The 21835-nt window shown below is 37.6% G+C and overlaps 3 protein-coding genes across 3 annotated transcripts; 2 read left to right on the top strand and 1 right to left on the bottom strand.

Annotated features, from left to right (window-relative positions):
- Positions 1-644: 644 nt before the first annotated feature.
- On the bottom strand, positions 645-3679 carry unc119b (unc-119 lipid binding chaperone B; the record flags this gene model as incomplete). The annotated part of the gene is made up of 6 exons (XM_079251720.1): positions 645-757; positions 849-1021; positions 1120-1228; positions 1781-1894; positions 2371-2555; positions 3654-3679. The coding sequence occupies 6 exons, from the start codon at positions 3677-3679 to the stop codon at positions 645-647; spliced, it is 720 nt and encodes a 239-aa protein (XP_079107846.1).
- A 191-nt stretch (positions 3680-3870) lies between these two features.
- Positions 3871-7051, top strand: pop5 (POP5 homolog, ribonuclease P/MRP subunit). Its single transcript, XM_079252033.1, has 5 exons — positions 3871-3915; positions 4005-4147; positions 5394-5543; positions 5644-5727; positions 5970-7051. Exons 1-5 carry the CDS (start codon positions 3896-3898, stop codon positions 6098-6100), a joined length of 528 nt encoding a protein of 175 aa, XP_079108159.1. The 5' UTR covers positions 3871-3895; the 3' UTR covers positions 6101-7051.
- Positions 7052-10556: 3505 nt separating this feature from the next.
- rnf10 (ring finger protein 10) lies at positions 10557-18632 on the top strand. Its single transcript, XM_079252164.1, has 17 exons — positions 10557-11079; positions 12954-13138; positions 13220-13425; positions 13510-13600; positions 13676-13860; positions 14032-14168; positions 14431-14585; positions 14889-15014; positions 15150-15387; positions 15875-16008; positions 16131-16248; positions 16354-16455; positions 16551-16688; positions 16824-16909; positions 17004-17061; positions 17324-17488; positions 17574-18632. The coding sequence occupies exons 1-17, from the start codon at positions 10920-10922 to the stop codon at positions 17645-17647; spliced, it is 2358 nt and encodes a 785-aa protein (XP_079108290.1). The 5' UTR covers positions 10557-10919; the 3' UTR covers positions 17648-18632.
- The last annotated feature ends 3203 nt before the right edge of the window (positions 18633-21835 follow it).

Raw genomic sequence — 21835 nt, 5'->3', positions numbered from 1 at the left:
CAGTGCCTTTCATGATATCTAAGGAAAAAAGCAAACTTGGAAAAAAAAAAACTAAAATTGGAAAAAACAACTCATGCTACATAATAATCTTTAATTAACACTAGAAAATATCTAATTAAACTTTTTTCTATGGGGAAATCCAACTCTCACTTGCTAATGTAAGATGAAACAAACATGAACTAACAACTTCTGTAATTCAGTATATGATATTCTAACAAACTTCATCTTTGGGTGTTGTCATGAGAGCTTTGTGGCTCAACGTGTCCCCTGCCAGCAGAGACGCCAAAAAAGCTAAGGCAAAAGTGTTCAACCCAGAACGTGAAACACACAAAGCGAAAACCAAAATACATTAAAAAGAAAGAATTTCAGTCAGATACAACAGACATGTTGAAGAAAACATTCCTCTGAGTCCCAGAAACTGAACTCGTTGAGATACAGTTAAATTGATCTATGACTTCTTATGAAGGCAGAGTTGGTCTGTTGTTCTTTTCTTTTTAGTTCGTATGATGCCACATTTATTAAAATGTTTATAAAAAGAGAGAATACTTCTGTCTCCCCCCCAAGGGGAAGCTTCTGAAGGGACATAATCCAGGAAATCTATCCACTGTGAGGCAATGCACCCATTTTTTTTTTTATTTCAGAGATTACAGCCCACCATTGTAGGCATAGTCTGCCTTGTTGTGCATGACGAGTTTATTGTCCACAAAGTAGAAACTGTCTGATTTGGTCTCATAAGGATGCTCCACCATTTGGCGAACTGGAAGAGGAAAAAGAGAAAAAAAAGATGAATTAATGGATCATTATGTTTAAAAAAAGGAGTCCAATAAGAACTGTTGACGAGAACTCACTGAGGTCATCTGGAAGCTGGGGAAACTCATAAATGTGTTCACATGTGTTCCGGCTGTTTGGTATACAAAAGCCGAAGTCAAAGTCAAAATTCTTGAGAAGACGTCCCTGGAAGTAATGTCTCTCGATCATACGAAAGCTGTTAATGGGGCGGTCACCGACGGTGAACTCAACGCTGCAGTTAAGAAAGAGACAAAACAGAGATGGCTTTTTAAAACTGACAAAAGAGCAGAGGGGCTAATGGTCACGCAGGCAGAAAGTTAGTTTGCTTACGTTGCACCGACAGTGCGCAGCTTTAGGAAGGCTGGTGTGAACTGGTATCTGACAAAACGTCCTGCGCTGGTGTCTATGTCTCCACTCTCATCGTCAGTCTCCAGAGGAACTGAAACAAACAATATACTCAGCTGAGTACTGTTAAGACATGCCAACAACATAAGGATACATACTTTGTTATATCATTAAAAAACACTGTCCAGTGTCTTTCATGTTATCTCCCATTTGTCTTTTCAAATACCAAATTATTTAAATAATCAGCAACTTCAGCAAATCAACAGTTTCCTTATTTCCTTCCCATAATATATGGAACAATGGAGTAGGAGAGAAAAAAACATTAAATACTGCTTCAGATTCTGCCCCACTTGTGGGTTTTAAGTTAGTTGATAGAAATATTAATATCAGGGATAAAAATAACCTTGAAAGAGCACATGACAACAGTGCAAGAGCAATACACAACACCCCCATAAGAAACTTGTTCTGACGTTTGGTGACACTGCAGTTTACTGACTGCACAATAGCCTTAGGTTATACATGACCAGCATCACTGTGTCTGTGTGAATGTCAGAGAAAACTCACAGTGTTTACAGTTTACTTTACTCAACTTACATTTGAACAATTTTGAGCTTTGTTTTGTGGCAAACATTGATGTGTGACTCACCGCTGTTCGGGGGTTTGGCGATCTCAAACAACACTGTGCCAGTCTCGAGATCTCTGATTTTGAAACGTGTGAAGTCAATGTTGTATAAGTTGTCTTCGGGTCTGCAGAGGTAGTCTGAAAATTTTAATTAGAGTGTGAGTTAGAGACATACAGTTAATGTTTTTTTTAAATACCAGGTCCAACTCCACTAATCATATAGGAGCAATATACTTCTTCCTGAAATGTGCAGAGGAAACAATAAAACTGCTTAAAGGTAGAAAGAACAATTACTGCAACACGTGATTAAAGCCCTTATAATGGTGAGTATCACTCCCTCAGTTGCAAATGGAAATCATGAAGGAGGCTTACAGCACACACACCCCTCTGGCTTTAATATCTACTTCTGTCTTGGAGATTTTCTAAAGGAAAACAGATTTGTGTGCTTGATAAATCTACCCATCTATACACTCGCTAAACTTACAGGACTTTAAAGTGGTCGATAGAAACCATCATCTGATACTAGCTACAATTATCACCGGAGACTTGTGCTCATTCAGCGGTATAATGTTACAGACTGCTACCAAGATCTGGTTAACTTGTACTTTAGGTACCTTCCGTGACAACCCGCAGACCCAAGACATGGTCGGGGGAAATATCTTTGCCCAGAGCCCGGAGTTCATCCTCTGTAACAACAGGCCACTTATCCGTGTGGCTGCGTCTCGACTTCAGTTTCTTCAGCATTCCTCCTCCAGACTTTCTGTCCCCGTGGTTCGTCTCCAAAGCGTCCGTGTGTTGCCTAATAAATTACTGTGACGGCTTGTTTCGAGAACTGTTAATATCGCACAAACTGTGGCGATAAAAACACAGTTTGGCTTTGAGGGATACTAAAAAAAAAAACTGCGGGAGTAGTTTTAAGATGGCGTAAAATGTGTTTGATGAATGGAAATCTGAGCTTCTGATTGGCTGAGAGAGATGAAGGTTGTCATAGATACCGAGAGGGTATGCTTAGTTTAAGCCTCGGGCTTTCCCGTTTTACATATCACCGAAGAATGCTGCGCACATACAGATGTTGTCTGCCAGTATCAATAAGCCAACAAAAATAGAGATAACATAGTGAAATTATTTTTTAAAAAGACCTATGGTACCTGTCTTAAATGGTCACCTAAGGTAAAATAAGTTCAATTCAAACTGATAAATAATATTTATCCTGCTGCTGAAACTATGAGAAAAAGGTTCAATTTTGAAGTTAATCCATGCGGTTTTTGGATGACAAAAAATGAAACAATTGAACACCTCTTCTTTTCCTGCTTCGTCACAACAATGTTTTGGAAAGATGTTTACAGGTGGTTAAATATTGGGACATCAGCAATTTTTGGTTTAACACACAGCAAGTGATGATTTATATGGAAGGTCTGCCAAAAAGAATATCTAAAATGGTAAATATTATTTGTTATGGGAAGATATTATATCCAAAAGTGGAATAACAGTAAACCCATCAACAGTTTTAAAATTTAAATAAAAACTACATAACTTCCCTGAAAGTATTTATAGAGGAAAATCAGTCAATACTTGAGTTATACAAAACAGTGTCGGAGTCTCTTTTCTTTTAAGTTCAGATCCTATGTTCTTGAACACGCTTAAACATTTTATCTAAAAAAATAAAAAAAAAAAACCTGAAAAAAATTCTTTTTTTTTTATTCTGTTCTTTTCAGAATTTAAAAATGATATAATAAGGTCTTAAATACAAACAATGGCTTTTTTGTTTTCCTCAATTGAGTTCTTTTGTAAATTGTTGTAATGCCATTCACTGTGTAAGACATATTGTGAGTTTAAATAAAGCATTTAAAAAAATAGGTGTTGTCTGCGTTAGATTTGACCAGATTCAATTGTCTACATGGTCCTGTGTGCAATATCTTCCATTTCTAGAGCCTTTTTTCCCCCTCCATTTTAGAGTTTTTGTCTATAATGAGAGTAATTCCAATGAGAAGGTAAGCAGACTTCAAATTCGTGCTGTCTCGTATATAATCTCAAACGCATCCGTGCAGTAGCGCTGCATGTCCAGCAGGCGGCGCTAGCGCCAGTCTTTGGGTGATTGTTTTGTTGCCGGAAGTTCCCATCGTCGGAAATAAAGCAGCGATGGTGCGGTTGAAGTCAAGGTATATATTTAAAAAAAGTGCTCCACGGAACACGTTTCGTCCTCTGTTTATTTTACAGTGTATAATGAAAGTTAACTTTCTGTTTGCAGATATTTGCTGTGCGAGGTGATTGTATCAGAAAAGAGTGATCTGTTTCTGCTGGATGACCGAGCCATTGCATTTGCGGTGAAGGCATCCGTGGCCCGCACACATGGGGACTACGGAGCTGCTCTTTGCAGCATTGGATTCTCTGGTAAGACTCAGTAAAATAAAGCCGGAGATGTATTTTTCACATAAAAAAAAACGTATTATAATTTTAGCATTGCCATATCTGTAACAGTTTGTGATGGCTTTAAAGCGATATTACTGATTAAACATTTTAAACAACGCCATGGTCAGTATGCGTCTACAACACTAATATATACTAAGATCTACACCAGTGTTTTTCAGCCTTTTTTGAGCCACGGCACACTTTTTTTTTTTTTAAACTGAAAAATCACAAGGCACACCACAAACCAAAATGTTTTTTATGTTTTTTTTTTTGTTGTTTTTTTTTACAGTCCATATAATTAATATAAACTCCATCTTGTCAAAGCCTCTTGAATAGAAATCAGATAAAGGAAAGGAAAGGAAAGGAAAGGATTTTATTGCCTTTCACTGGGACCTGTTTAGATGAACACAGAGCTTTTTTTTTTTAGACCAATTAGGTGAAATTGGATAATTTCTCATTGGCACACTAGTGTGCCACGGCACAGTGGTTGAAAAACACTGATCTATATAGTGAAAAAATATACATATATGTTTACTTGCTGGAGCAATACAGAAACAGAGAAGTTGCATGAATGAAAACATTCGTCCTCACATGGTTTAACTTAAATCTTCACAATCCAATTGATTATTATGATTGTGAATACAATTATTTTCAGTACGCTTCTATTCAGGGGTGCCTTAACTAGATAGGAGCCCAAGAAGATGTGCAAACTCTAAGAACATTATAAACCCTTCATTAAAAAATATTATTTTTTTCCAAAGCTATATGAAACAGTAAAATAACAGTAAAATAAACACATAAACAAAAAAAGAATATTAATGTAATGTAATTAATACATCAGGCCAAATAAAATCAGCCTTCACGTGCATATTCAGCGTGTGCAGCAACAGGTTTGGACTGGTAAGATGGATTTATCAATGTGGGGCGGAAAAACTTGACACATGCATCGCCAGGTGTTTCTGAAACAGAAAATAAGTGTTGTATTTTATTAAATTATTTTTTTAATTTAAAATAACAAAAACTTGAAGTCTCCAGTTTCTGTAATAAGCAGTTGCAGCTGACACAAAGTTAAACAATTAGCAAACAAGAGGTGGGGTCTATGTCGTTGTCTTTTATAGGGCCCAAAATTTCTAGCGGCGCCCCTGCTTCTACTTGTAATGGCTGATTTCCAGTGCTCTTAGATGTTGTAGAGTCGACTGACCTTTCTGTTTCTATTTTTTTCTTTTAGTGAAATATCTAAATGCTCATACTGGGATGATATTTCTACGTTTCCGCAAGAGGTATTACAAACTCCTCTGGTCTGCTTTACCTTTTATCACCAGCATTCAGTGCCGTGGACAAAAAGTTTCATGTTTTCTGAATTGTTTGCATGTAGGAGGTAAGAAAACTGCAGTGCTCTTTGCAAGTCACCTGTGTATATAAGCTATCTTTGATATTTATTGAATGTTAATCTAACTTGTGGAATTTGGTGTCCCCAGGAACAATTAGAACATGTCAGAAGTTTTTGATCCGATACAACACTCAACAGCTCCATCGAATGCTCCCCAAATGTAAAAATGAAGGTGAGGGATTTAACCAAATAATGTGAAATCTTATGTATGGTGCACAGAAAACTAATAAAATAACTTCTATCTCTTAACTTAAGGTGCTTGCCATCATTACATCTGAGCCCTGTAGGATGATTTGATCCTCTCAGTCTATTTAAGTTTTCTGTCGCAGCCTTTATTTTAGTTGTCACACCAACATGGAAATTTCAAGAGAAATCAAGTTTTGACATATTTTTTTTTTGTATTTTCATTTGCAGAAGAAAAACAGCAAATTCGCCTGGCAATTTCAAAATGCTCTCTAATACGTGGTGGCAACAAGGAACGGATTGAAGATCAGTCAGAAAGCGAAGTAGAAGATGAAAAAGAGGGACTTCATGATATGCCATAATCTTCTAATTCTGCTTGGATAACTGACTGATATATTATTTTGGTAACGGGACTTATATGGTAATAAGAAGCATTGAATTTTGATCTACTGCTGCTTGTACTTTTTTGTTAACTTATTTTTATTTTTTAAAATGGACTAAACCAAGCACAGAATGATCACCCTTTGGCTCAATTTAGAAAATACTGAGCAATGTCTTTTTTCAACCTAAATTAGTTATTATAAATAGGACCTCAAGTTATTAAGTAAACTCACAGGATCAAATCAAGTGTGAAGAAGTGTTATTTTTTTCATTTTCATTTATAAAATCTAACCTTCTCTTACAACTAGAGGATTAACACCCAGGTAGTTCTGCACTGACCTAACTTTTCAAACTAAAGTTGATTACTTATGGCAAAACTCGTAATCCTGTTCACTCATTGGGTCATGTACAGAATGCTACTTAAAAACAAAAAGACAGATGTTGATTGTCATCGCCATTAACGTCCTTCAAAATGCAAGTCCTGTTTTTGGATCCTTACTATAGCTATTGTAACTGGATTGATCTGTCAGGTCAAAAGAAATAATGTGGAAAGCTGAAAAGTGGATTACAATCTATTACTGACAAGTCAATGTCTTGAGTTACTCGGAATTTATTCTACCTTTATATGTTTTGTCTGAATGTGTACACAGGGGAAAAGAATGTTGACTAAAATGGACATAAATGTAGAGGTGGGATGTGTAATTTTCTTTCAAAGTGAACTATATCTTCCTGATGGATTTTGCAAAGTTGTGATAACTGCACAAGCAAAGACTATTCATAAATAAATAGCTACATTCAACTAATTCAAGTTAAAATGGCAAAAGCCTTTTGTAGCACTTGCTTTTGAAAAACGACTGTGGGAATGAAAGGAGATTTTTGGTTGGGTTTTCCCCGGAAAATTCTTTTGGAAAGCTTTATACTTCTGAGAACCGAGGGCGAAAAGTATAATTCTGTTTCTTTTTTGTGTAATATTCTGATTATACTGACCTAAAAATAACATATTCCTTTTTAAAAAAAAACAAAAAACAAAACTAACAGCATGACCTCAGTGGACATCAGGATGATTTTAGTGTTAAAATAAACTAAATTCTGAAAATGAGCAATGATGACTTTTGAGTTATATTAACTCATGAATACATTCAATTTGATCTAAATAAAATTCTTCATGGATTTGTGTCATGAATGTGATATAGCTTCATTTTGATTTCCTTTTTCATAATATTTTAATCAAATCAAATCAAACTTTATTTGTATACTTTTCGTGCTTAAAAACAATACAAAGTGCTTTACATAATAAAACAGTTTACATCAAATTAGATAAAACACATACACCCATAGTCCCCTTTTTCCCACTCACAACCACCCTTAATTATCACCTATTATCATTCATTCATTCATTTTCCGAACCGCTTATTCCAATTCAGGGTCGCGGGGAAGCTGGAGCCTATCCCAGCTGGCTTTGGGCGACAGGCAGGGTACACCCTGGACAGTCCATCGCAGGGCCACACACAGAGAGACGAACAACCACACTCATGCTCACACTCACTCCTAGGGGCAATTCAGAGTGACCAATTAACCTAACATGCATGTCTTTGGATGGTGGGAGGAAGCTGGAGTACCCAGAGAGAACATGCAAACTCCACACAGAAAGGCCACTGACCAAACCAGCCAAGGATCAAACCAGCGACCTTCTTGCTGTGAGGCCACAGTGCTAACCACTGCGCCACTGTGCAGCCCTCACCTATTATCTATAACAGTTAAAAGAAGATGAATGGCCAGGTACATGTGTACTAGATAAGGAAACGATATCCTCAGGGTGCATTTATACCCCCAACCACGACCATCCAGGCCATCACCATGGAGGCCATCAGGGTCCGGGCAGACAGGACCCACGCCACAACTGTAAGGCTGCAGCGCTGGATCCCGACCCACCAGACAGGGACAGCCCCCACAGCAACACCCAGGCAGTCAGAGCAGGGGCAGCCCTCGGTGAAGAGGACCCCATTGATGAGAGAACATGAGTGATAACTACACAAAAGTAAAATCTATACAAAAAATAATAAAATAACATTTATGCTCATATGTAAATAAATATATAAAATATGTAAATAAATCAAACTAAAAAGAAGAATAAATATAGGCTAATATGAATATTTTAGGCAGTATGCATATGTTGGCACATGACACAATCACAATAAAAATTTTGTATAATAACCGAACTGGATCCATCAGCCTCATATAAAAGGAGAACTGGTCCAGAAGGTGTGTTCCAATAGGGGGATCTCTTTGGGGCTCCTGGAGAAGGAGGGTCCAATAGTTGAACTTTGGATTCAGGGGGGGCAATGTGGTTTTGGTCGTGGTTGGGAAGTGGTTGACCCGCTTTACACGCCTCGCCAGGTTTTGAGAGGGTATTCACACAACCAATCTACATGTGCTTTCTACACCTGGAGAAGATTGTATCCTTCAGAGAGTGCCTCTAGATGTACCAGGAACCTGGACTGGTAACAGTGTTGGGCTCCTCCAAGACTACCCTTTTCCACCCACTCTGTGACTTTCATGGACAGAATTTCTGGGACCAGCCGAAGTGTTGATTGAATTCAGATTGATGCTTTCAGGATTTTGGCCTCTGCTTTTTGCAGATCAATCAGTCAAATCAATCAAAGATACTTTATTCATCCCCGAGGGGAAATTCGGAGTTCAGATCACATCTTCTCTGGGTCAGGAATGAGGTCCTCAAGTGAAGGAGTTCAAGTACCTTGGAATCTCACTCAAGAGTGAGGGAAGAATGGAGCGGGAGATCAACAGGTGGGTTGGTGCAGCATTGGCAGTGATAGGGACTCTGGAGTGGTCTGTCATGATGAAGAAGACGCCGAGCCAAAAGGAGAAGCTCTCAGTTTACTGGTTGATATTTGGTGATGACCTGTTAGTGGTGAGTGAAAGAACAAAATCAAACATACAAGCCAAAAGTTCCCTCCTCACATTTACATATGGGAGGAGAGCCTCGGTCATCTAGGATGAGAGCACAGAAGAGCTGCTGCTTATCCACATTCAGAAGAGCCTGATAAGGTGGCTTAGGCATCTGCTTGGGATGCCTCCCTGTATAGGGAGGTTTTCTGCATGTCCCACAGGGGAGGGGTGTGGGAGGGGCCAGAATACCCACAGACTATGCCTCTCAGCCAGTCTGGAAAAGCCTTACAATCCTTTGAGATGAAGTGGAAGAACTGGCTGAGAAGCAAGTCCAGGTTTCTCTGCTACTGCAGTTGTGGTCTTGTCTCAGATAAAAAATTCTTATTCTATTCTTATTTACCATCTCTTCCTATCCAAGGCTTAAGCTCATTCTTTTCATCATTTTACTGCTCAAATTGTGAAACTGCCTCTACAATTTAATAGTGAATCCTCTCTGCTTCATTTACTAAATACATTAAAATGGTCTCAGTGTCCACTAATATGAACAATCATAAATGACAGTTATCTAAAAACAGAAATCTGTTCAGAGGTAAAATTTTCATACCGACAAGACCTAAATATGGTGAAAATAGCAACAAAGGAAGAATATTTTAATTTCTTTTCCTCTTACCGTAAAATATAAGCCATATTTTGTGTGTCAGAAATTTTGATTGAAAAAATAAACTTAAATCTAAAATTGCAAACTTATAAAATGGTTTATTGCTGGAAACCCCAATATGTCCTCCAAAGAATACTGTAGGTCTTGATAATGTAATGCTGAGATATGTCTAAATAGGGCTGTGACAATATGCTTTTGTCCCTATTCGATTCTGATATTTTGGGTGCCGATTTGATTTAAATTGCGATTCTCAAACTCTTCAATATCGCTGATTTTTGTAGATTGAAAACAAAAAAAAAAAAAGTTAAAACTTTTTTTTTTTCACTCGTCATTTTACTTGATTTCAATTAGGAAAAAATAACACAGTAGCCAGACCATCATTTTGCTGCTATAATTTCCCAAGAAGACAAGTAAAAAGACAATTAAAACAATAAAAATGGCAAAAACTTTATAATGTATTGTTTTTATTTATTTATTCAATAAAATTTTTCCACCCCTATGTCTAAATGTGTATTTTATTTTCAAAGTTTTTTTTTTTTCAGATTAATATAGCAATGTTGTGAAAATTAATTTCTCTCGCGTGAAAGTAACTTCTTTGAAAGTAACGCCAGTAACTTTTATTATGAATTAATAACTACATCCAACTGATTCAAGATGAATTCGCATAAATACTTTGTGCTTTCCAAAGCAAGTGCTAATATGTTATAACATGTTTTAATACCAAATGGAAGGGGATTTTTTTGTGGATTTTCCCAGGATGTCATGTTGGAAATGTGTATTATTACTACATTTCCCACAATGCCTCACTCGGCCTTCGCGTAACAGGCGGTACAAGAAACATCCGGGTCTCTCGGCTTCTTGTCTGGCGACCCGTCGCCATCAGTGCATGCTCAGTTTGCCGAACGAAATTTTTTCGCTTACATTTATAAAATTAACACGTTTTCCACATTTTGGAAAACATTTCACGCCTTGTTAAAGGCACATTGTTTTCATTAGCGGGTAAAATAGTCCTTAATTCAGGGGTGTTGGCCCCGCGTGGCGAGCTTTCGTCCTCTACTCCAACAGCATTCTTAACTTGAGACGCCATAACCGTGTCTCTTATTTTTTCTCTAGTTAGTTTTGTTGTCAAGATGTCGCCGTGATGGGGTCCCCGCGTTTGATAGAAATGAATCAGGGCCTTCGTCGCCTGACCCGCACTCACTGCAGCCCACTTTCCAACATCGTTTTTCAATTTGATGCTAGAGAGCTCGGCGGCTCTCTGCTCGGAGTTTGGCCTGAACAGCGCTCACTGCACGGAGACAGACATGGAGAAAAACACCAGCAGTACCAACACCAAGGTTCCGCCCCGTTCCAGCTCTACCGGTCCAACACCGGGCGAATCTAAACCAAAAGCAGGTGAGAACCTCTCTGCATAAAATAAAAAAAACAAACAAACCTATTTTCTTTTTTTTCAAGGTTGTCAGACAGTGGGTGCACTTGCAGCTAAACACCAATCGCCCTCTGGCCTGTTGGGGCCTAGCAGTGCTGCACAGATTGTTTATCTGGTTACCACTGACGTCATCGTCGTCGTCGTCGTTGTTGTTGTTTATTTCGAACAGTAATTAGATTATAACTCAAACAGGAATATAAAACGACAAAGCAAACTAAATTAAGAGGTCACACATGTGACGCAAAAAACCCAATAACATATATATGTACACACAAGGGAAAAATCTATATGTTCGAAAAGGAGTAGGAAGAAGTGTAACACTTGTGAAATTCTACATCTTTTTCTGATTGTCAATGTTGCACAGCATAAATCCACATGTAAATACAGAATTACAGCTTCAGACATCAGACCATGCTTATTAGTCGTTTTCAAAACATTTGATCTTCCGGCTGTCAGGACTGAAGCTGAGACATTATATTCAGTAGGGAACGTTTTTTGCTTTAAAAAGAAAATAAATCTATTTTTTCCCAAATGAATAAAAAATAATACATTATAAAGTTTTTGTAATTTTTATGGTTTTATTGATCTTTTTACTTGTCTTCTTGGGGAAATTATAACTGCAGAATGATGGTCTGGCTACTGTGTTGTTTTTTCCTAATTGAAATAAAGTAAAATGACGAGTGAAAAAAGTTTTGGACATTTCTTTTTGTTTTTAATGTACAGAAATCAGCAATATTGGAGAATTGTGAGAATCGCAATTCAAATTGAATTGGCACTCAAAATATTTGAATTGAATCGGGACAAAAGCATGTCGTCACAGCCCTAATATTCAAGCAGCATTTGTTTGTTTGCATCAACATGTGCTGACTCGATCTAATAATCCACAGAAAGTCTCAAACTTCTCATGATTTTATTTACACCTGTTTAATTTAAAGTAATCAACAGTTGTGCTCATATTTATTCATACCCTTTAATCAAAGAAGGAAAAAACAACTGCCTGTAAAATCAGCTGAAATTGACTAAAGTAATGATAAATACATTTTTTTAAATGAAAATCATTACATTATTTTCTAATTCTGGTTCAATAGATATTTTTTTTTGTAATAAAAAAAAAGCAAACAAATAAGATAATTTATTACATATTACATCACTCATAAACTAATATTTTGTTGAACAATCCTTTTAATGTTTCCGTTATAGTCAGGTGTTTTCTGTTCCTCTCAGTCAGACTTCTGCACTTGTTGACATGTATTTTGTCCCACGGTTCAACAGAAAAGTGCTCTTATTTGTCCAGGACTTTTTTTTTTTTCCCCCTTATTTTCTTTCTCCAACTCAATTAAATGAAAAAAGTGTCTGATATTACTAAATTATATTTTTGCAAATTTTTAGTTATTGTTCCTTTTTTAAGTCTCTAGTTATTTGAGTGACTGTTGTATATTCAGCCTTTTCTTTAATCAAAGGGTATTAATACATATGAGCACAACTGTATATCTGGAGGGGAAAAAACCTAAAACAACAGCTAATTAAGTTTTAGTTCTCTCTGCCATTGAACTGATATTTGAAGAGCCACCAAATCTATTAAATTTACAATGCATGATTTGCATAGGTCAGCTTGTCTTGTTGGTTTTTAATATTCTTGGTTATATATGTAACAAACATAACATCAGATTGTCTGAAAATATACAAATAGTTAAGTGACAACAAATTTACTAGGATGTTAAAATGCCTTCAAATAACTGTCCACAGATAGATTCATATAATACATGTTTAAAATTATTTAAAAACGGCTACTTGTCTTTTCTCACGCCTAACTTTGGTTTTTGTCTGTTTGATTTTCCAGAAGGTAAAAACAATGGAGGCCCTAAACGCTACAACCGTAAGCGCGAACCCTCATTTCCCAAAGCCGACAGTTTTTCTGGTCCTCGCCGCACCAATTCACAGAAAAGCAAGAATTTTGACAAGAGACCCCCTCAGAGAGGTGGAGGACGACAGTATGGAGTTGCAGGTGGAGGACGACGTGAGGAGGTTGGTGAAGGCATTTCATTTTAGATTAAAAAATGTTTTCTTTATTTTGGGAGGAAATGCAATGCATCTATTGTTCTCCAGGTAGTAGAGACGCGCAGGGCCGAGTTTAGCCCGGCTCAGTTTGCTGGACCGAAGAAAATAAGCCTGAACCACCTGCTGAACTTCACCTTTGAACCCCGTGGAGGTAATGGTGGTGTCGGAGATGGGGGTCATTCCTGTTGGGGTCGCCGAAACAAATGGGGCCACAAGAACAAGCCTTTCAACAAGGAGCTTTTTCTGCAGGCCAAGTGAGCAGCCCTCAAGGCAGCCATCAGTGTGTGTTAGAGCACATGCTGAACACGTGGAAGTAATCCAGTCTTTGTGTGTTGCAGTTGCCAGTTTGTGGTGACTGATGATCAGGCCTACAAGGCTCACTTTACTGATCCAGACACTCTGGTCAGCTGGGACTGTGTGCAGCAAGTGGTGAGTATCCGTTAATATCAAATTTGTTTATTTAAGAAGTACAGCTCATAATAACAATTATCTGCATGTTAACAGCGCATTTATAGCCACGAGATGCCATCTTGCCCTATTTGCCTCTACCCTCCTGTGGCAGCACGCATCACTCGGTGTGGACACATCTACTGTTGGCCATGCATGCTGCACTACCTGTCTCTTAGTGACAAGAGCTGGTCCAAGTGTCCCATCTGCTACGAGGCCGTCCACAGTGCGGACCTGAAGAGGTAAATAAATAAGAGGCTAAATGTTTTGAGTAATTCTGAGATGAAGCACAGCAGAAAGCAGTGACATTGATTTCCTTGATTAAAAGCTAAACAGTAATGAAAGTCTAACAAAAGCTCCTCAGGTTATTTTTGTTTGCGTAGGGGTTTTTCTGACAGTCACTGTTGTTACAGTGTGGTTGCTATGGAGACCAAGCAGTATGTGGCTGGTGACGTAATCACCATGCGCCTGATGCGAAGAGAAAAGGGGGCTTTGGTGGCCATGCCAAGTTCTCAATGGGTGAAGGTGGAAGAGCCTGTTCGCTTTGGAGGTAAGGGTCAAACATCCTGAGGGCTTATTTTATTTATTACTAAGTTGCAAATATATATATTTTTTTATCTTATACTGTTTGGTTTATGTTATAGATGGATTTAGTCTATTTTGAAAGAAATGGGAACATTCGATATTTTTATTTAGTAGATTAATTTATTTAATAAGAATAAAACAAAACAAAAATGGCTAATAAGAAAATGGCAAGACAATTTCTAATCATTTGCATTTCTTTTAAAGACTAATGACAACATGTTTTGCAGATGCCTGTTTGAGTCCATTCTCCAAGCTGTTGCTCACCTCCCCGGTGCAAGTCCTGGGTCTTATTGCAGAGGAGAAGGCTGTCCTGCAGGCTCAGCTGAGCCATGAAGAGGATAGCCAAGGATGCTTTATCCAAAGCGCCCTTTGTCTGTTGCAGGTGAAATTATAGACCTGCATGTGCCACTACTTGAAATGATGAACCAAGAAACAGAGTATATATATATATATATATATATATATATATATATATATATATAAATACACACACACACACACACAGAGAGAGAGAGAGCGAGCATATATAGATAGACGTGTGAATAAGGGGAAAATAAAAACTTAATATGGGGCCTTTTGAAATTTCTGGATGTGACAGTCATGAAACAACACTGCAAAACTTTTTTTTCGCATAAATTGTAGAACAAAACCATACAAGTGTATAATTGTATGTCTGTCTTTGAAGGAATGTGAGGAAATGCTCCTGAAGAAACAGAAGGCAAATGTAGACAGCTTTGACTTGTCGTCTATGACTCTAAAAGAACCCTCCTCTCCTGAGGAGGAAGTTGTTACCAATGTAACCAGTACTAAGGTAAATCTTTAGAACAATTGTTTGGGATAATATTGCATATCTGGTGATAAATTATTTTTGTGTAATTTCTTTATGATGCTGTGTTTGTTGTGTTACACTTGTATGAAGAAATGCTCCTCTTTCTTTTCCTCCAAGCCTGTGCTGAAGTACTCCTCAGCTTTTGATGACGAGGTAGTGGAGCCTGCAGATGACAGTGCTGCAGAGGTGCCAGGCTTTTCTGAAGCCATTCTGGAGAGTGTGCTGGAGGAACCCCCTGAATCTATGACTGAAGCTGTCCCGGAGCATCATGATGAGGAGAACACGCCCAACCAGGCAGAGTCAGTCCGCCCTCCAGGAAGCGTGGTGCATGGACCTTACTACTATTTCTATCAAGGTGGGGAATTCTCTTCCTTCCAGCCTGTCCTACATCATAAATTATTTGTAAAATATTACAGTGAAGGAGGAACAGCGTATGGTGTCACAAATTCTGAAACAAATCAAACTTCATAAAGTGCTTTTAATGCCAAGGGGAAGACAAAGTGCTTTACATTGTTAAAAACAAAAAACAATGCATGCATGTTAAATAAAACAAGCTTTCACACACTAAATTCAGCTGCATAGCAATTTAAAAACTCTTTTTTTTTTCTTCTTTTTTTTTTTTACCATCCAGTCATACACACACACACACATTCAACAATGGTCCATCCGTCGCCCGCCCTTCTCAAACATGACTTCAAAATTTCTGTCTCATAATTCAATATAGATAAAAATGAATAAATAAAATATAAAAGTAATGAACATCTGGCTCGATTCATGAAAATTGCTGTTTTTTAACTTGCATGCTTATGTTTTCCTTCATTTTTTTATGTTTCTCCATTCAGCTGATGACTGCCAGCAGATGTTCCTGCATCCTGTGAACGTGCGCTGTCTGCTGCGTGAATACGGCAACTTGGAGGCCTGTCCTGACTCCATCACTGCCACAGTGGTGGAGATAGTGGGACAAACAGTCACTGAGGTCAGCAAACCAGTATAGATACAGATTATGTCTGCAAACTTTAATAAGTTTTACTTGGCTAATTGGCTTTAGTCTGTCATTGTTTGAAATAATTTTGATATTTTACAATTGTCTCATTGCAGGAGATCCGTCGTCGGCATCGCTATCTGGCTCATCTGCCACTCACTTGCGAGTTTAGCATCTGCGAGTTAGCCTTGCAACCACCTGTCCTGTCCAAAGAAACTCTGGACACATTTGCAGGTATTCAAACTTAAACCTCAATTTTCAGTATTGGTGAACAAATTTAGTGTTTCTATTTATTTTTTCCAACGTTTTGACCAAAAAAAATTGTTGTAAAATTTTCAGATGACCTGGAGAAACGAAAGCGCCTGAGACAAAAGAAAGCGAGGGATGAGAAGCGCAGGGAGAAGCGAATTGAAATTGAGGAGAACAAGAAGCAGGGTAAATGTAAGTAAGATTTGTGACTTCGAATCATTTTAAAATGATGCTCTGTGTTGATTCCACAATTCCCTATTTATGCATGTGCACTTGTATTGTCTCAGATCCTGAGGTGCATATTGGGCTGGAGAACCTTCATCATTTCCCAGCATTTAACTCTCCGCCACACACCAGTAGTCCACCAATCCAACCTGATTTTACTTTAGCTCCTCCATCACCTCTCAGCAGCAGTCCTTCCTCTGGTAAGATCGCCTTTTATCCAAGTTCATTTTTATATTTGGCTTTTTTTTAAAATAGTTTACTTACTATGGCTTATGATTAGGCATCTGATAACCAAATTATTATTTATGTTTCTTTTTCCTTTTTTTTTGTTTTAGATGGAATGAGATTCCTGAGTCTAAATGTGCCCTCTCCCACTGTGGGTAGCTTGGAGGAGGATTCTCACTGTATGTCCTTTGCACAGGTGTGTATGGTAAAAATCTCATTGAGATTTCATTTGTTGGAAGAAAAATGCATCACATGTCTTGATGCATGACCCTAACTGTGTCCTTTTATAGATGCTAAAAGATGGGAAAGCCAGAGTTGATGCTGGGCCCAGGATCACTCCAAAGAAAGGTAGTACGAGATTAAAGATGGTGTGATATATGTGGAAAGTGCTTATTAATTAAGCACAGTTAGTTTAGTACAAAAGTTTAAAAATTCTCTGCTAAATATACAAAAAGATTGTATATTAGAAAAAAAGCCAACATTTCAGCAGTACGTGTTAAAATCATATTTACTTTCTAATAAAAGTGTGCTGACTGGAACGATGATGTGGGGAATAACTAATTGGATAACTATTCTTCTACTTAACCTAACCTGTTGTCTTCCCATGCAGAAAAGCTGCTTGCCCCCCCAGCAGCAGACAGTGACGGAGAGAGCGATGGCTCAGATCGCATACCTGTTCCCAGCTTTCAGAATTCCTTCAGTCAGGCTTTTGAGAAGGCACTTCTACAGCTGGACAGTGGTCCAGCTTCTCAACCCCTACCTGCGGTTGAACCAGGTCTGTCACTTTTAAAACATTTTTTTTTATTATTATTATTGAGTACAGTTTTGCACTCACTAACTTTAAATTGCTTGTTTTTCAGATGAAAAAGGAGGAAAGAAGAAAAAGAAAAAGCAGAAACTTCTGTTCAGTACATCCATGGTTCACACAAAGTAGACAACGCTGACTTTCATTTAATTTAGTAGTTTCTTGAGATTTTCCCACTGCTTGTGTTTCTTACTTTCATACAAATCTTTCTTGGAACTAAGAGCAATCCAAATAGGTTTTAGCATGTAGCTGAAGTTCATGCTACTGTTGACATTGTTCTACTGGCGGACACTTTTTGGGTGTCTTCCTATCAGTTTCATTAACATTAATTTTTGTAATGCAAAGCTGTGCACCATCCTCCTGACACACTGAAATTCTGATGGGTAACTTATAGTTCTGATGTTAAGGGAATATAATAAGCTCCTGGCTCCAATATTAACATGTGCTTTTAAGCTTTTCATTACTTCCAAATACTTGATGTAAATTTTGTTTTTGAGCTTTGCATTAAGTCCCATGAGTAATGTGGATGACCCGTTGGTAATGTGGACAAGATCATTTGAGGGTGCTTCATATTAGAGTAGCAGTCAGCCAGCTGCAGGTATGTTGCACCTTTAAACCTTTCCACACAGTATCGAGATTGAACCTCACCTGACAGAATACAAATAGTACATTTTTCAGTATTTCACAGGGGGGGAAAACACAACTTTGGCTTCTGCAGAACTCGGTGAAGTGTTTTCCATCACCAACATAAATGCCACTGTCATGAACACAGTATTGTATAAAGGAGATTAGTTTTGAAGGTTCAACTGAACATGTACAATCTGCTTGGTGAAACCATACATACACACTTTGTTGTGTTTCTCCTGTTTCATTTCTCCCGGTTTTTTTTCATTTGCAATGCTTACTCACTTTAAGTATACTCCCCCAGTTTTATTTAATTTTTGGAAAGTTGGTGGGTTGTTGAGATTTAAGAAATGCTTGCAAAATCTGAAGAAAAATGGATTGCATATTTTTCGAGGGTTCTCTCATTCACCTTTATTTTTGTGCAGGTTTGTAGGCTAGTGAGTAAAACTAGTCTATTATAATAAAGATTTATGCACAAAGAAACTGTTATTTTTTTGTTTGATTAAGTTTTATGAAATCACATTTTTATATTGAAGTATTTTGTCCTAGCCACATTAGGGTCATCACAAGCCCACTGTTCTGCCAAGGGAGTTATACCTAATGAGGGTATAAAAAGGATAAAGGTTTAAAAAATGCTTTAGGAAAACATCAATGATACCAGAAATATAACACTGGTGATTAGCATGCCACCAAGCTGCTGAACAGTACATTTGGATTATCCCACAAAGGTTGGCATGTAAAAGGGTTTTACATGTAAAATGACCACTTAATCTAATTTATGTGAGATCATTGCAGTCAATAAGTTTGCCTTCAAAGTCAATACATGCATAACTAGAATAAAATAAACTTTGTCATTGCAACAAGTACAACGAAATTTAAAGTGCCATTTCAGTTGATGCCTCATTCATTAAATAAAACATAAAAAGATAAAAATAAATAAAATACACAAACATCACAACAGTGTACATTCTGCTGCCCCAGCTCAATCATCTATGATTGCAGAATTTAAAATGATGACATCCGTTAGGTAAAAGCTGTTCTTAAATCTGTTTGTCTTCTTAAATGATCTATACCTTCTACCTGAAGGTCATTGTTCAAGCAGAGAGTGCCCAGGGTGCGAACAGTCTAACCAAAAGTTAGTTTTTCAAACAAAAAAATAATCCATTATAAAATTTTTGTCATTTTTATTGTTTTTATTGATCTTTTTACTTGGCTTCTTGGGCATTATAACAGCAGAATGATGGTCTGTTCTATTGTGTTGTTTTTTCTTAATTGAAATCAAGAAAAATGATGAGCAAAAAAAAAAAAAAAAAGCTTTATACATTTATTTTCAATCTACAAAAATCAGCAATATAGAAGAATTGTGAGAATCTGAATTTAAATCGAATCGGTACCCAAAAAAAAATCGAATCGAATCGGGACAAAAGCATATCATCACAGCTCTAGTGTTTACGGTATGTCTTATTTTGAAAGGAATAGTCGGAAACGTATAGGTTGACGCAGCTTGACGTCGCCTTAGCGCCTAACCATTCAGACGGCTTGCGCTGGTCTAGCCTGTCAACAACACTGCAACCTGAGACGGGATAGCCAGTCATTTGGCTGGCTAACTAAACCAGCTAAGTTAGCTGTCTGCTAGTCCTAACAGACTGTCACGACTCATTATTATTCTATAAAGTTGGCTGGATTGGTCTTTGAAACAGTTTCGACGAAAGGTGAGGAAACTTCACCGTTTGGTAAGTTGTCTCCACTTCGGCCAGTCAACCAAAGACAGGTCCAATCAATGTTTCCATTTTGCGAGTTCAGCTTCTTGAGTTGTTAGCTTAGGGTTGCTAGCGAGCAAGCTGTTGATGCGTTTCTTTCCTGTGGTTTGAAGTCTCCGGAGTCGTTACACAGTCCAAAACGATACGTTTTCCCTGAATCCATTGTGCTCCTTCTGGACACGAGTTCAGGTTTTGGTGAAATATGCACTCCTGTTCAGGGTGGGCTAACCGAGTTCATTGCTGAACCGGACCGGATACTGTCCACCATATAAGATAGTTGAAATCAGGTTGCAAGACAGAAAAAAAGAAATCCCAACTGTTGATATTTAAAAAAAAAAAAAAAAAAAAAGTTTTCTTAGAAAATCTCCATTGAAGCTATTGCCAATATAGTCAAATATTAAAAAATCAGTCACTTGCTTGGTCTTTGGGGTTTGTTTAATCGCTACAGATTGTCTGTATGAACATCTAAATTAGTTATATAAGCTTTATTTAAGTTCTTAAGTGTGTTAATGAAGGAATCTGTGTTATCTAACAAGTACATGTAAAATGTACCTCCGTAGGTAAATGGCATGTCCTATTGCATCGGATTTTACTAAATAAAAAAAAAACCTTCCAAACCTACTTGTTAATGTCAAGATAAACTTAAATCTGCTGTTGGATGATATTGCTAATTGCTTTTAGATGTTACAGTTTTTGAAGTACATTATTTAGGGATATAATCTAGTTCTTTGTTTTACACACTAATGTACTGTTAGTATATCAGTCAATATGAAGTTATCTGTTGTTTATCTAAGGAAACCTTCTTTGTAAAACTGGCTTGGTCAGGTTATTGACTTAATAGCTGCTGATGTCAAAACACAACAAACCCTTTGCTGCTTTACCCTATCCCCTGCTATCTTGTATGAACTAATTGCTGAAAGTCTAATAAATCTCTTGGTGACTTCTTTAGAAACAATACATACCAGGTATATTACATATAAACACAAGCTCTGGCACAAGGAAGTTTATTTCTGTGTCTGTTTCACTTATATTTTGTTGTTTGTGTATAATAGTAAGGCAGACACTTTACTAATCCCCGCTGTTCTGCTCAACCCACCATCACAGGGAATGTTTTGCATTCCTGCTCGGCAAAGGCGTTTCCTGTCAACACAAAAAGTTCATTTTAATAGTTTTGCAATCTTCTTCAGGAAACCCCATCTTGTGTTTTCTTAGCATCATTATCTTTGCTTGTCATTTGACAACAACCACCAGTTTCTACAGCATGCCTACTTTTGATGCTCACACATTGAAGTATCAAAGAAATACTATGGTGAGTGTTTTATGAATCAGGGTGAGTGAGTAGTGGTCCAGGATATAATGCATGTAAACAAACTGGAAAAGAAGAACTCAGAGCAGAGTTAATCAATTTTCTGTATTTTGTTATATACATCTGGACATATGCCATTGGGTGTGACTCTGTTTACCCAAGTCTGTGTCACTGTGCACATTATCGTCTCTTTGCCGCTGTAGAAAGGCGTGAGAACTCCACAGTGAAGCAGCCTTTGGACAACTCTTTTGTGGTTCTGCTTTGATTTGTCTGCCCTAGCCTAAAGCATTGCAATCTTGACAAGTGAAAAACGTGTGTGCTTTAACACAAAGCGTGTTTTTCTTAGGCTTCTTCAACTTGTTCCTCCTGTGTGATATGACATCGTGGCTTGGTTACAACAAAAGCTCAACCTCGACAGCTGACGGTTGACATCTGGTCAGGTAAGAAACATTGGGATTTGTCACATTTTTTGCAGCAAACATTAATTTATTTTTTTTTAATCCACCAGGTCATTATTTTGTAAAGAACTTGCTGGTCTGTGCAACAAAGTAACTCAGCACAGCAACATGTGGAAAGCATTATCAGATGTGAAAGAGCCTCTTAAAGGGCTGACGCAGGAGTGCTTGA

Source organism: Telmatherina bonti, assembly GCF_933228915.1.
Source record: "Telmatherina bonti genome assembly, chromosome: 13".
In the NCBI taxonomy this organism is placed as follows: domain Eukaryota; kingdom Metazoa; phylum Chordata; class Actinopteri; order Atheriniformes; family Telmatherinidae; genus Telmatherina; species Telmatherina bonti.
Note: the sequence above shows the minus strand (reverse complement) of the source record. Positions and strands in the feature narration are given on the sequence as shown.